Raw genomic sequence first — 14179 nt, 5'->3', positions numbered from 1 at the left:
AGTAAACTTCTGGTTTACTATAGCATATGATTCGATTGTACTAATATTAGTGTAGTACAATCCAGTGGAGAATGCAGGTAATTTCTCAACAACATGTTTAGTGCCTTGGGTAATACTCGTGATTTGAAGGTATTCTACATTTTCTTCACTTATTGTCTCAATATGATATCCATTCTGACGGATATCTTTAAAACTCAATAAATTTCTTTGAGAGTATAATGCATCCGTAATGTCAAATTTCGTTCCCATAGATAATAATATATTTGCTCTTCCGGAGCCTTCAATAATCTTTGAACTACCCGATATAGTATTAACGCAAGTTTCTTTCATTGTCAAATGAGAGAAATATTTTCTACTTCTCAGTATGGTATGAGTAGTTGCACTGTCTGCTAGACATAATTCTTCACTATCCATGTTCTTCAAAATAAATAAATTAATAGTCACATAAATAACTTTAACAACTCAAGTTCAATAATATCTCATGCATATAAAATTCAAAATAAAATCCATAAAATCATAAACTCATAATTTAACACAAATCCATAAAAACATAATAATAAAGAAATCCTAGTAACATCCAAAAATAATGAAAATAATGTCTACTATTTCTATGTCTAATTTATATCATTACCAGAGGGGGGAATGAAATCATCAACCTTCAGGATTGTATTTCTACAATCAAAGTCATCTGCGTCATCTTCATACACAAGATTTGTTTCTTTCTTGTTGTTTTGCTTCAACGATTGTTGATAAAGATCAACAAAACGCTTTGGTGTACGACATGTGCAAGACCAATGGCATTTTCCTCCACAGCGGTAACATGTATTGGTCACTCCTGCATTGTTATCTTTTCCGTGTCTGTGACCATCTTTATTGTCCCACTTCTGGTGGGATTGTGAGTTCTTAAAATAACCACCTCGACCTCGACCATATCCACGTCCACTTCCATGTCCGTGACCACGTCCACAGCCACGTCCTCGACCACTACTATTATGATCCTTTTCTTTCATATTATATGATGTCACATTCGCTTCAGGGAATGGAGCAGAACCAGTTGGACGCAACACATGATTTTTCATCAATAATTCATTATTTTGCTCAGCCACAAGGAGACAAGATATAAGCTCAGAATATTTCTTAAACCCTTTTTCACGATATTGTGTCTGCAGGACAACATTATTTGCATGAAAAGTAGAGTATGTTCTCTCTAACATTTCTGCATCAGTGATTTTGTCTCCACATAATAGCAATTGTGAAGTAATTCTGAACATGGCTGAGTTATATTCACTTACTGACTTAAAATCTTGTAGTCTTAAATTAGACCATTCATGACGAGCTTTAGGTAATATCACATTTTTCTGGTGGTCATACCTATCCTTTAGATTATTCCAAAGGACTTGTGGATCTTTCACAGTCAGGTACTCAATTTTAAGATCTGCATGGAGGTGATGACGAAGAAATATCATAGCTTTTGCCTTGTTTTGACTGGTAGCTTCATTTCCTGCTTTGATTGTATCACCAAGTTCTTTTGCATCTAGGTGAATTTCAGCATCTAACACCCAAGATAAATAGTTGTCTCCAGTAATATCAAGGGCATCAAATTCAAGTTTCGTAAGGTTCGACATAGTTCACTGAACCGATGGCGCAACAAATTGAATAAAAACGATAGTGGCTAGGATCGTCTACGATTGATGGGAGGCGTGCTCAGACGGCTAGGGTTTCGTGCTGATAACGTATTGTAAATGTGTGTATTATTACTTATGGGTGTAACATATATATAGATATAACAGGGGTATAATGGTCATCCATTACATTATTTATAACACAATTAGGTTTTAAAGTTTACTTACCAAATTATATGCCAAATTTAAGTGTACAATTACGTTAGGTTTACTTTAAAAAATCTCTCAAAATATTTTTTATCTGAATTAAGATTAACTACATTAGTTATTAACAAAATTAAACAAATTTGCTAGTGAAATTTTAATGCAATTTTCATTTCCTAACATGGGCGGCTATAGAAATAAAAAGTCATTATTATCAACTGAAATAATATTTTAATTTCCTAACATGAACGATCAATATATCTTAATGGCTTGCGTGAACAGAATCATATAATTACGATTCGGTTCTAAAGATATTATATATTTCAGTTTGGTTTAAAAAATATTGCGTATTTCAGTTTGTTTTTCTCATTTTCTTAAATTCTCTATCTTTGCGATTATTTTTTTTAATAAAAATATGAAAATAATTATTAAATTTTGAATAAAACATTTTCTTAAGATTTAAATGTGGTAAATCATAAACCTAATGAGAAAACTAAAACTTAAATTAAATGGGTTAGATGAGTTTGTAGATGGCTTATGATAAACCATTTAATATAAATTTAATAATCCACCCTACCCATAAAACTCTCTCATGGGTTGAATGAATTAAATTTACCCAATTTAAACATCCATATCTACAATTATTCTTGAAATTTAGCAATGATATTCATAAAGAATAATAAGTTTTTTTTATATATATTCTATGCTACTTATCATGTTTTTTTCAGAACATTTTTCTCTTATGAATGCATAATCTTGTATTAAAAACTTAGAAAATATTAGAAGCAATACAAGGAAAATCTTCTAAAAAGAATTGAGTGTGAATACAATTAAGACCCCATTTTATCATGTGTTGCGGAGTTAAATTGCCAAAGTTCTTAAGACATTTTAAACTCATATAGAATATTAAGTTCTTTTAATTCTTCTAATTATAAAGTCGAAGCCAAATAAACAAATATTAAGTTCAACTCATTAACACCCCTATTCAAATAGTAAAATGCAAGTATTTGATTATGGTCAATACAACTTTCGATAGCTACTCCAAGAGAAAAATCATCTAACTTCTCTAGCTTCTACCACATACCTTGCAACAACTAGTAAATATAAACATCTCAACTAAACATATCCTAAATTAACTTGATAAAAATGGCATGTAATCACTTATGTTAAATTTCATTTAATTCTTGCAAAATAATTGAATTTTGAAGTGAAAAGAGTCTCACCCTCTATCAGAACTCCTAATAGAGTTCTCACGAGTACAAATCCTATTTTAATTGGAAGAGAAATCATCTAAAGTATCCGTCTAATCAACTTTAAACTGATTCATGGAACTCACCGACAAAAAAACAGAAGCTGGGCATTTTTACAAAGTAAATATGCATTCCCATTATGAACATATATATGATACAGAACTTGAGTATAATTGAACTTATGTTACAGGATAATGTACATAGTTACCACTCGAAAAACACTATTATGAACAAGAACATGTAAAAAAAACCCAAAATCAACACCTTTATACACAACTATGGACATAATTAGAGCAACATATTTAAAAGTCATGCAGCTATTTGTTTACAGTGGAAATAAGATGTTATGAAACATTAATATGCGGAGGAAGATGTATCGACGAACTGTTCACCTCACTTCGTTTCTCCAGTGAAATCTGCGCCAATAAATGAAAAATCACAAGGATTTAAGCAGAACTGTTAATGGACATGCATTTAAGCAGAAGTTATAGATAGAAAAGGCGCTCGCTTTGTCAAAAAAATCTACTACAGATTGTTTTAAGACTAGCTTAAAGACCAAATAAAAGAAGTTCAATGAAGTAATTTACCAACAGAAGATCTTCATCGGTACCAAATGATTTGCGTGCTTCTTCCAGGCATTTTGATGAGATCCTCTCAGTTTTCCTGCATTTTTTATCCCAAAATTCACACTTCCCCCATAAATTAACTTCATTTGCAAATTGCATACACTAAAGTAGTGAAGAAAAAATTCATCTTTAAAATGTTACAAGAAAAGTTAAATGATTATGCAACTTTTATTGAAGCCAAGTTCCAAATTCAATACATTGACCTGTAAAATGTCCTGTTCTTCCCCATAAATCTTTAGACAAGTAATAAATTAGAAAGCACATTTTGAAGTATTCCAGTAGAAAGTACTGTGTGCTTGGTATTTCCCACCATGATACAGAAAATGTACAAATATGAACACTCTAATACTTTGTCTCAAAAACTTCATATATTTGGAGATAGAGAGAAGAATAATTAATTCATAAGAACGGAAATGATTAAAGTAATATAGTACCTAGAACTGGCAGGATCTCGAATTTCAAACTCATTTGAGCGAGCATCATAGCCACAGATCACAACATAGTGTCCTATAAAAGAAAAAGATGTATTCTGTAATGAGAAAAAGCTTCCCACCATATTGTTTTCAAGAAAGTTGTGGCTAGCAGAAGATTAATAAGATGAGTATTCAGGTAAAACAACCTAACACAATCTGCATTTCATCATGGTTGATCTTCCGTGAACAAGTAATAACAGTTTTAGAGACTTGTGGAGGCATCGGAAAGTAAGTACAGAAATCATCCTATATCATATTGCAAAGATGGAAAGAAATAGGCAGCTTACAAGGAACAAAATAAGCTTACATTAACTTGAGTACTCCCTATTGCCAGACAAAAAGGTAAAAAGTACATAAGAGCTGTGTGTTCCAAATTTTATTTATTTATTTATCTCTAACACACCCTAGCACGTGAATGCACATTGGACTTGAAGCTTGTTCGAGTTCAGACCTAACTCTACCTTACAACTCTTAGTCCAGAACACTCCGATACCATGTCAAAGAACCATTTTTCACAAAAGCTCAAGTTAAGAGGTAACTTTACAAGAATAGTTTTTAGTACCTCTAGCGGGTGCCAAGACAACTAGCTATTTCATCGTTTATAATATAGGAAAAGCAAAAGAAAAACAAGGGAAAGTTGGTTGCTCACCAGTGTAGCTCGAGTTGCCGATGCTCAGACCTGGAAAAATAACTTCTTCCATCCAAGACTGGCTGCATGAAATTTACTAGAGATCATTAAATTATTGTTCAAGCATAAGAAGTAGTCACTAACTTCAGCCTTTAGTCTAAAATTTAAAGCATCCTAAGAATCAAACTAGGATAAATGCAAAGGAATCAGTTGAAGTAATATACGGGAATATACTACGTGAAGCAACTTTTAAAGTAGAGTATTTTCTAAGAGAAAAATTAGAAGCACAATATTTACAGAGAGCTATACCTCAATTTGTATTGGTCAACCAAGGCAATTGCAATATATTTCCCTGACAATATCAGGAGAGAAATTTCTCTTTCATTGATGGACCTACACTGTAAAACAGGAAGATTTACAAGCTTATCCTACATAAGTAGCATTTAAAATAACAATAGAAATCAATGTTTTGTTTGTATTATGCATTTATTCTTATAGTTACTCTTTCAAAAGGCCTAATGTTTTAATGACTCTGTAGGCTTCAAAAGATGTATTGATTTCCAGACTTCCAATTGATCTTAAAGAACCAAAATATTGCAGGAGAAACAATAAAAATTTAGATGCATCTTCTAATTGCATTCATCCAGCAAACCATTATTATGGTTAGCCATGATCTGTCATTTTCCACATTATTTAAGTGAAGCTGAACTTGTTGCAGTGATTTTCGGAAATGGTATACCCTCCTACAGATTTTTCACTGGATCTAATAGGTGTTCCTTAATGAATGTGGTATACCTGTATGTGAATCCCTTCCTCTCGTGATTTACGAAAGAGCATGTCTACTCTCTCTAGATCGGTAGGCAGTTGCTCCTGCATGAAACTAGACTTTATCAGCATTACATTGGCAAGACATCAGAAAACATAGTAACAGAAGTCCACAATAGAAAAAAGCATCAATCTTGGCATTGGGAAAATCCATAAAAGGTTGAAGTCCAATTTTTTCCTTCAAAGCCAGCAAGAAGTGCCAGAGGCATGAGATTTATTCATGAGCTTATAATATACAAGAGAATCTACACCATCCAAATTGAGAAGTTGCAACCATCCAAATTGAGAAGTTGCAAAGTGTACAACTATTATACCAGAGATTAAGTTGCTTGAAAATAATACTGACAGCATAAAATCGTGAACCTCGTTTCATTAGAGCAACAATTTTACAAGAAGATAAATGACAGATTAACTTGCAGTCATGAACAACTTAACCATGCTAATTGAAACACTAAAAAAACTATGCAAACGCAACGAAGTATCACCTTGTAATATATCTCCCCAGAGTAATTTGGATTTGCTCCAAATGTTACTGTGAAATAGGAAAACCTAACAGAAAACTTCTGCAATAAATATGCGAGGTCAACAGTCCAGATGCTGAAAAAGGATTCCAATAGTTAGATTGATGAAACCTTCTTAGAAGAATTCATTGAACAATATATCTATTTTGATTTCACTTGAATGGAGAATTCAAGAGCCCTATCAACACAAATATAGATTCAGAATAATTACTAGGTTGAGTACCAGAGACAATGGATAATTGGTCAAACAATGAAGTTCATTTGAACACAATCCATAAAAGGTTTACAGTTAATCATTCAACATTTCTTCATATGTTTGACTATGTTAGACTTGATTCTATAAACACAACACAATGAAATTGTGATTTCAGAAAGCACAACGCACCTAGTTGTATGGCATAACTCGGCCAATCCCTGAACGCTGCAATCCTTGATGCCAACAGCATTCAAAGCCATTACAATGCAAGCGATGCCGCAATCCCAAGACTCCAGCTGACTTACATGAGGAACCTTTATAAATCACAATTTTCCACCACAAAATTACATTAATGGTTATCCATAATGTTATCAACTACAAAAGGAAATGACAGAAGCTAAGCCATGGAGCCCTTACTTCAACAAAGTGCGAACATCTGGTCACCGCATCGAGGTATTCTCTCTTACTTAATGATGATTCAATTAGGTTACATTCTCTTGCATCTACATGATCTCCAATTGACCTATTTACTCTTTCTTCTGCTTGTTCTTCAACATTAAAAATCTTGCTTAATAGAAAGTACAACTGCCACATCAGTAACCAAATTAACAATGGAACTTCACAAGACTCTGCTATAACTCAGATATCCCTTCAAATAGCTTATTAGATATGATCTACCAACTTCCTCTACAGCCCTTTTCAGAGTGTTTTAGGGATACAAAGTCTTCAACCTGTTTCAACATAACACACAATATAAGAAATCACAATTTCAAGTCGTCTAAATTCAATAAAAGAAGAAAAAAAAGCACTAAACATCATAATTGAATATCTGATGACCCCATTTAAGAAGGTCTCAGCATCTCCATATCCCTGATTTAGACTGAAAATCTCATATAGTTTTAACCAGAAAGAAAACATTTTTTCCTATACCTGAGAAAGAGGTTAGATTAGAGTTCCATATTTACAATCAGGGATCAATATAAGAAGTCCAGCTCCAGTTCAAAGGACTACAGGACCCATAAAAATGAAGAACACAAAGATTTAGATAGATCAATAGCTCCCAAACATAATAAATGAGAAGAATACAGGAAGGAAACGAAACATACTACTAATGTAAAAAGACAAAAAAGGGAGTAACTTCGGTTATGCATAAAAACAAATACATTGCATACGTATACATAAGTAAGAAAAATTCCCCCCTAGAGAAAGAAGATGAAAAAGAAAATGTAAAAAGAAAGTACCTTTGGAGGAAAAGAGAATATTTTTAGGTGTGAAATGGATATGTATGACGTTTTAGAAATCTGGGAAATTGTTGAGTACGTTAGGGAAAAATAAAGAAGCGGGGGACGAGTTGGTTGAGGTTTGATGGAGGAAGAGAAGTGGGTTAGAAAAAGTTATGATCGTGAAAGGCGGCTTGGATTGATTACGGTGGTGAAAAAGAAAAAAGCTGATTGGGCTCGGGCCCTGTTTTCTTGGAACCGCACCGCAACTGAACAGATTATGCAACAATCTCATATTTTTCGAGGGTGTTCGTTGATCTTTTTTCGGATAAGTTTTTTTTTTTTTTTTAATAAAACATAATTTATTATTATCTTAGAAGAAAAAACATCAAGTATAAACGATGGTGGACAAGCCCACTCATCACGAACAGAACTAGAAATAACAGCCTTAGCAAGACTATGGGCTGCTAAATTCACTGATCGTTTCACAAAAGAGATAGAACAAGTGTTCAAATCTCGTAATAAATCACAACACTCACAAATAACATCAGACAAATATGATAATCGAATGTTTTGATGTTGAATATCCCGAACCACCGCCAAACAATCAGATTGAAATTCGACGTGTCCTAAATTGAAATCCTTGACCCATGATAACGCTTCGCGGATCGCCATAGCCTCTGCCAAGGGAGGATTAACTGTATCTGCAAGATAGCCCATACGAGCCGCAAAACATAGCCCTTGGTGATCTCGTAGAAGAAAACCATATGAACATAAATTATTTTGGCTATCAATGCCTGCGTCAACATTGCATATGAAGCTGCCGATGCTGGGCTTTTTCCACTTACTCTGTGCATATGAATATGGAGTAGCCTGACTCGGATGACAATTCTGTGCAGCCTGCTAAGCCACAAGTTCTGTTGCTGCCGAATGACATATTTCCTCAGGGGTTCGAAGCTTATCGTTCCATACTTTGTCATTTCGCGCCTTCCATAATTGCCAACATATCATTGCGATACAATTACAATCGCTCGTTGCATCTTCAAGGAGATTGATAAACCACTGAATGAAGTTGGTAATCTGATCCATTCGATTATCTTGGAAAAAAATTTGCCAAACCTGATACGCCCACGGACACCCGATGAAAACATGAAATTCATTTTCTCCAAATGCGCCACAAACGAGGCAACAATTAGGAAGAGAGCTATGGAGGGATGTAAGGTTGTTTAGCGTTGGTAAACAGTTAGTAAATATTCTCCATAGACAATTCTTAATTTTCGGTGCTACCTTCAGGTTCCAAATTAAATTCCAGTTGATTCGATTTGTATTTATCAGAGACATCGGTATTGGTCCTAATGCTTGAAAGTATCCGCTTCTTACCGTGTAAGCTCCAGATTTATCCTTCGGCCAGAACCATCCATCTTTTGCCCTCCTACGTCTGATAGGAATGGAACAAATAAGCGCAGCATCACGCCTATTAAAATTATTGTTGATGATCTCTTCATTCCATCCCCCATACTCATTCATTAAGTCTTTCACAAGGCCTGTTTGTAATGATGCAGCAACCGAACTCGTGGGATACGGATTCTGATCGTCAAGAAGCCATGGGCTATTCCAGATGGAACTGGACTCTCCATTGTCAATCTTCCGTCTCAGCCCCTCAATCAATAAATCATGACCCGCCATGATGCTACGCCATATGAAAGAAGGGTTATGCCCTAAGGAAGCCTGTAAGAAATCAACATTAGGAAAATAACGTGCTTTCAGTAATTGAGCAACCAACGAATTCGGATGTCGAACAAGCCGCCAACTTTGCTTAGCCAACAGTGCAAGATTAAATTTGTGAATGTCACGGAAGCCCAATCCTCCATTTGATTTTGGCCAACACAATTTATCCCAAGCCTTCCAATGAATTCCACCTGATGTAGAGCCCGATGAATTCCACCAGAACATGTTCAACATATTATTAACATCATTACAGAACTCATTTGGCATAAGAAAAATGCTCATTATGTAGGTGGGAATAGATTGTAGCACAGATTTGATGAGAATCTCCTTCCCTGCTTGAGACAAGTATTTTTCTTTCCAACTATTGATACGTTTCCAGATTCTGTCTTTTAAAAAACCAAAGGCTTGCATCTTACTTCTACCAGCAACTATAGGCGCCCCCAAATAGAAACCCATATCCTCAACTTCTCCAACCCCGAGTTCATTACAAACATCAGAGCGAGCCTCAACTGTCGTATTGCCGCTAAAAAATATAGACGACTTTAGGAAATTCACGCATTGACCAGATGCTTGCTCGTAACACCTCAAACATGATTGAACCTCCTCGGCTTCTCTTTTATTTGCCCGAAAGAACAGGTAACTGTCGTCAGCAAAGAATAAGTGGGAAACTTTTGGAGCATTGCGAGCCACCTGAGCTCCATGAATCAATCCAATCCGTTCTCTAGCTGATAGCAACGATGATAGGCCTTCAGCACAGATCAGGAATAGGAAAGGTGATAATGGATCCCCCTGCCTCAAACCTCGCTGAGGAATAATCGGTCCAATCTCTCTACCGTCATGCAATACTTTATATGAAACTGTGGAAACCATCATCATCATCCATTGAATCCATCTTAAGTTGAACCCCATCTTTTTCATCATATTTTCCAAAAAGCCCCATTCAATACGATCGTATGCTTTGCTCATGTCGAGCTTCAAAGCGGTTGTCCCATGTTTCCCTTGCCTCAACCCGCGTAATTTATGGATCATCTCATACGCCACAATAATGTTATCTGAGATGGATCTGCCAGCTATGAATGCACTCTGAGTAGTAGCAATGATGGATGGAAGAACAATTTTAAGTCTATTAGCTAATATTTTTGATAGAATCCTGAGCAGAACATTACAGAGTGCAATCGGACGTAAATCAGAGACATATTCTGGCTTACTGATCTTTGGAATAAGCACAATCAATGTATCATTAAGATTCAGCGGGATCTTGCTAGAACAGAGAATAGAGAAACATACCTCACATACATCAGGTCCCACTATACTCCAAAAATGCTGAAAGAAAGCCGGATTTAATCCGTCAGGGCCCGGACTTTTATCCGGATGCATAGAGAAGCAAGCATTTTTTACTTCGTCATTTGAGAATGCGTGAGATAGCAACTCATTTTCCTCCTGCGTAACCCTTGATTGTACACACAGTAGAAGTGCAGAATCATTATTACCCATACTCGTGAATATCCCGTTAAAATATTCAGATAGAACATCGTCTAATCTGTTGCCCTTTGTGCACCAATTACCGTTAGAATCCTTGAGACTCGAAAAACTGTTCCTCTTTCTTCTGTCTGTTGCGTAGGAATGGAAGTATTGTGAATTTGAATCACCATCTCTTAACCAAAGCAATTTAGCTCTCTGCTTCCAAAAATCTTCTTGTTTCTTTAATGTTAACATATATGCTAATGAGGCCTGCTTGAATCTTTTCATTCCATACTCGTCCCTTCTTCCTTGTACGGCTTCCATCTGCAATCTGTACATATTCAAGGATCTTTTAAAATTTGATTCCAAAGAGGAACTCCACTCTTTGAGTGCATCGGTACAAGCTGATATCTTAGTAGATATCGAACAATTTTTATCAGAGATCCATGCTTGACGAACAACTGTTTCACAGTGAGACTCTCTTAGCCAAGCATTTTTCGGATAAGTTATTTGAAAAGTATACTTTATTTTTGTGTTTAAAAGAAGGGTTCGATATTTACAGCCTTAGGATTGTAAATAAAACCCAAAAATTTCTAGTTTAAATATTTAAATGCATATATTCATAATAGATTGTTATATTTTCAATAAAAATAAATACTTATTTTAGAATTAAAATTCTCCTTTTTATTGTTATATGTGAATAATTAATGTTATATGTTTACTTCAAAAAAAAATTAATGTTATATACAACCCTAAAAGATACATATCTTTTTAAAATTTAATGATTAGTTATTTTAATGTAATAATTTAATATATTTTAATTAATGGAGTCACTATATTTTAATTAAAAGTTATTAAAATTAATAATAAATATTATGTTTTATTGGTTTATATATTGGTTGTGGTGAAATTTTTAGTCTACTGTTTAAAAGCATATTTATGACTATGGAGGTTATGCATTCGAATCATATGAGGTGGAATGAAGATTCTTCTTTGATGTAAACGCATCGTGAATAAATTTTTTTTTAAAAAAAAATTGGTTTATTATTTATGGTTTAAATTACAACCGATAATTTAAATCAATAATAAAAATAAAAACTAAATGAAGATGTAAATTCAATAATTTTATTATTTCCACTATTTATTTTATTTTATTTTTATATAAAAACCCCAATATAAGTGTTAAATACAAATTAATAAAAAAAAGATCGTCTAAAACAGTTACCGTATTATTAAAACAGTTATTAATAACTTACCGAATACATGTAAGTGTTTCAGCTTATCGATAAACTCGTTTAAAAGATTTAATGTGAAAGCAAACAACTATTCATTTAAGAAGAGGAGAAAAATAATTAAATAGAAAAGTGTAAAAAGAAAATTCGATGGTCTGATCGATGTAAACATGAATTATGTATTTTGTACAGTTTACAAACTCAATTATTTTATTAAAAAGTGTTGTCGTGGCTATAATATCCCCAAAAGGAGCAACTTGGAGCAATTAAAAGAATGATATTGAACAAAAAAAACATAGCTTAGTTGATACATCTCTAGTTCCAAAGATAGGAAATCGTGGTTTCGTAACCCATCATTTTAAAAAAAATATATAAAAAAAATTGAAAATGCAAATTTTTTACCTGCAAATTTCACAAAAATACATAATTTTTATTACCTTTGAAACCACTGGAAAATGCTTTTCAAATCCTCATTTAAATCCTCATTTAAATTAAAATGTTAAGCACTTATTAAGTGCGTTTGATAACAGTAGTTTCTCCACTACTTAAATTAGTTAATTAAGTTAAAAATTACTTATTTTGATAAATCAAAATTTTTTAAATTAACATTCTAAGAGACTGTTTGTTTCAACTAGACATGTTCATGGGCTGGGCTGGGCTAGGCTTGGGCCGGGCCTAACCGGGCTTGTTACATAATTACTTTGTCCAAGTCCAACCAAGCCCGCACTATATTTACATCGGGCTCGGGCCGGGCTGGGCCAAGCTAAAAGAACTAATTCCAAGCCCAACCCGGTCCGGCCCAACTAATATCTTTATATCTTTTTAAAATTAAAATTAAACTAAAAAATTATACTATAAATATAAATAATAAAATACAACGAACTAAATTTTAGAGGACTATTTCAATAAAAAATCAATTAAGGCAATCCTAAATAAAAAAAAATACTTTTTTGATAGTAATAAATAAAATAGTAACAAAAACATGTACATGTTCACAAATTCTAAAAAATACTATATGGTTTGGAATTTTTATGTTGAAGACATTTAAAATTTTTATTTTTGGAATATAAAGTTTATTAAAATATAAAAGTTATTAAAATTAAAATTATTATTAAAATTTCGGGCCGGGCTGAACTGGGCCTGGGTTTTGAGACAAATCCCAAGCTCAACCTACTCTATACGTGGGCCTAAGCGGGCTTGAGCCAGACCGGGCCAATTACGAAACATATACGTCCAAGCCCAGTCTTTGAAGAGCGGGCTTGGACGAACTGAGCAGACCAGTGGACTTTTAAACATGTCTAGTTTCAACTGGTCCTATTTGATGATTGCTGCTGTTGTTTGTTGATTGTTGTTGTTGATAGATAATAGATATTAGTAGTTTTTTCTTTTAAAAACATTTGTTCTGAAATTTTACCAAACAATTTTTATCTCATGTTTTGAATTAAAAAGCAAACTGAAAAATGGAAACAAACAAATAATAAATTAAAATATTATCAATTACTATTTTTATAAAAATTACATCATTTAATGTTTTCAGCACTTATAATATTTTTTCAGCAATTAATTTTCACATCACTTAACATAATTTTATTTTTTTTGGAAGCATATTGAATATGTTTCATTAAAATATTAATTAATTTCACAAATTAAAAATGATTGCACTAAAAAATGAGATACAAACTTAGATCATGGTCCAATTGCAAAAAGAGATGCTCTAATCATAACTTAGAATTATGTTAATGCTAAAATATTGTTTGTTGAGCTAACATGTTGATAAATACAACATGACAGGTTGACAAACAGGCTTAACTTTAATTTTTTATTCAAAACTAAAATTCAATTCTTATCCACAACAATTATTGGTCGGCCAGAACAATACATTCTGAGTCCTTTTCATCATTAGTAAAGTTTTTCATTTGAATTTTGATTTTGATAATAAACATAAAGTTGTGGATAAATCATACTTTTATTTTACAGTAAGCAGGTTAGTTTTTTTATTTTAAATAATTCTAAATTTTATTAACTTAAATCAGATAAAAAGAATATTGCTAAGAAATGATAGTGTATATTAGATATGTTCAAAAACTCGCTGATCCGTCTAGTCCGTTTGAGCCCGCTCTTCAAAGACCGGGCTTGGACATATATGTTTTGTAATAAGCATGTCCGGTCCAAGCCGCCCGCTTAGGCCCACAT

General features: G+C 33.4%; 1 protein-coding gene across 3 annotated transcripts; it reads right to left on the bottom strand.

Moving 5' to 3' along the window:
- Positions 1-3186: 3186 nt before the first annotated feature.
- On the bottom strand, positions 3187-7733 carry LOC136227630 (guanylyl cyclase 1). 3 transcript variants are annotated; one of them, XM_066016345.1, is made up of 11 exons: positions 7587-7717; positions 7276-7352; positions 6763-7076; positions 6535-6659; positions 6114-6225; positions 5599-5673; positions 5113-5201; positions 4825-4886; positions 4137-4209; positions 3664-3739; positions 3187-3492 (listed from the first exon to the last, which is right to left on the bottom strand). In XM_066016345.1, the coding sequence occupies exons 3-11, from the start codon at positions 6937-6939 to the stop codon at positions 3421-3423; spliced, it is 861 nt and encodes a 286-aa protein (XP_065872417.1). In that variant the 5' UTR covers positions 6940-7076; positions 7276-7352; positions 7587-7717; the 3' UTR covers positions 3187-3420. The 3 variants fall into 3 exon arrangements, with proteins under 3 accessions (XP_065872417.1, XP_065872418.1, XP_065872416.1); XM_066016346.1 differs by lacking the exon at positions 7276-7352 and having other exon boundaries at positions 7587-7733; XM_066016344.1 differs by lacking the exon at positions 7587-7717 and having other exon boundaries at positions 7276-7485.
- Between the last annotated feature and the right edge of the window lie 6446 nt (positions 7734-14179).

This window comes from Euphorbia lathyris, chromosome 4 (assembly GCF_963576675.1).
Source record: "Euphorbia lathyris chromosome 4, ddEupLath1.1, whole genome shotgun sequence".
NCBI classification, from domain to species: domain Eukaryota; kingdom Viridiplantae; phylum Streptophyta; class Magnoliopsida; order Malpighiales; family Euphorbiaceae; genus Euphorbia; species Euphorbia lathyris.
Note: the sequence above shows the minus strand (reverse complement) of the source record. Positions and strands in the feature narration are given on the sequence as shown.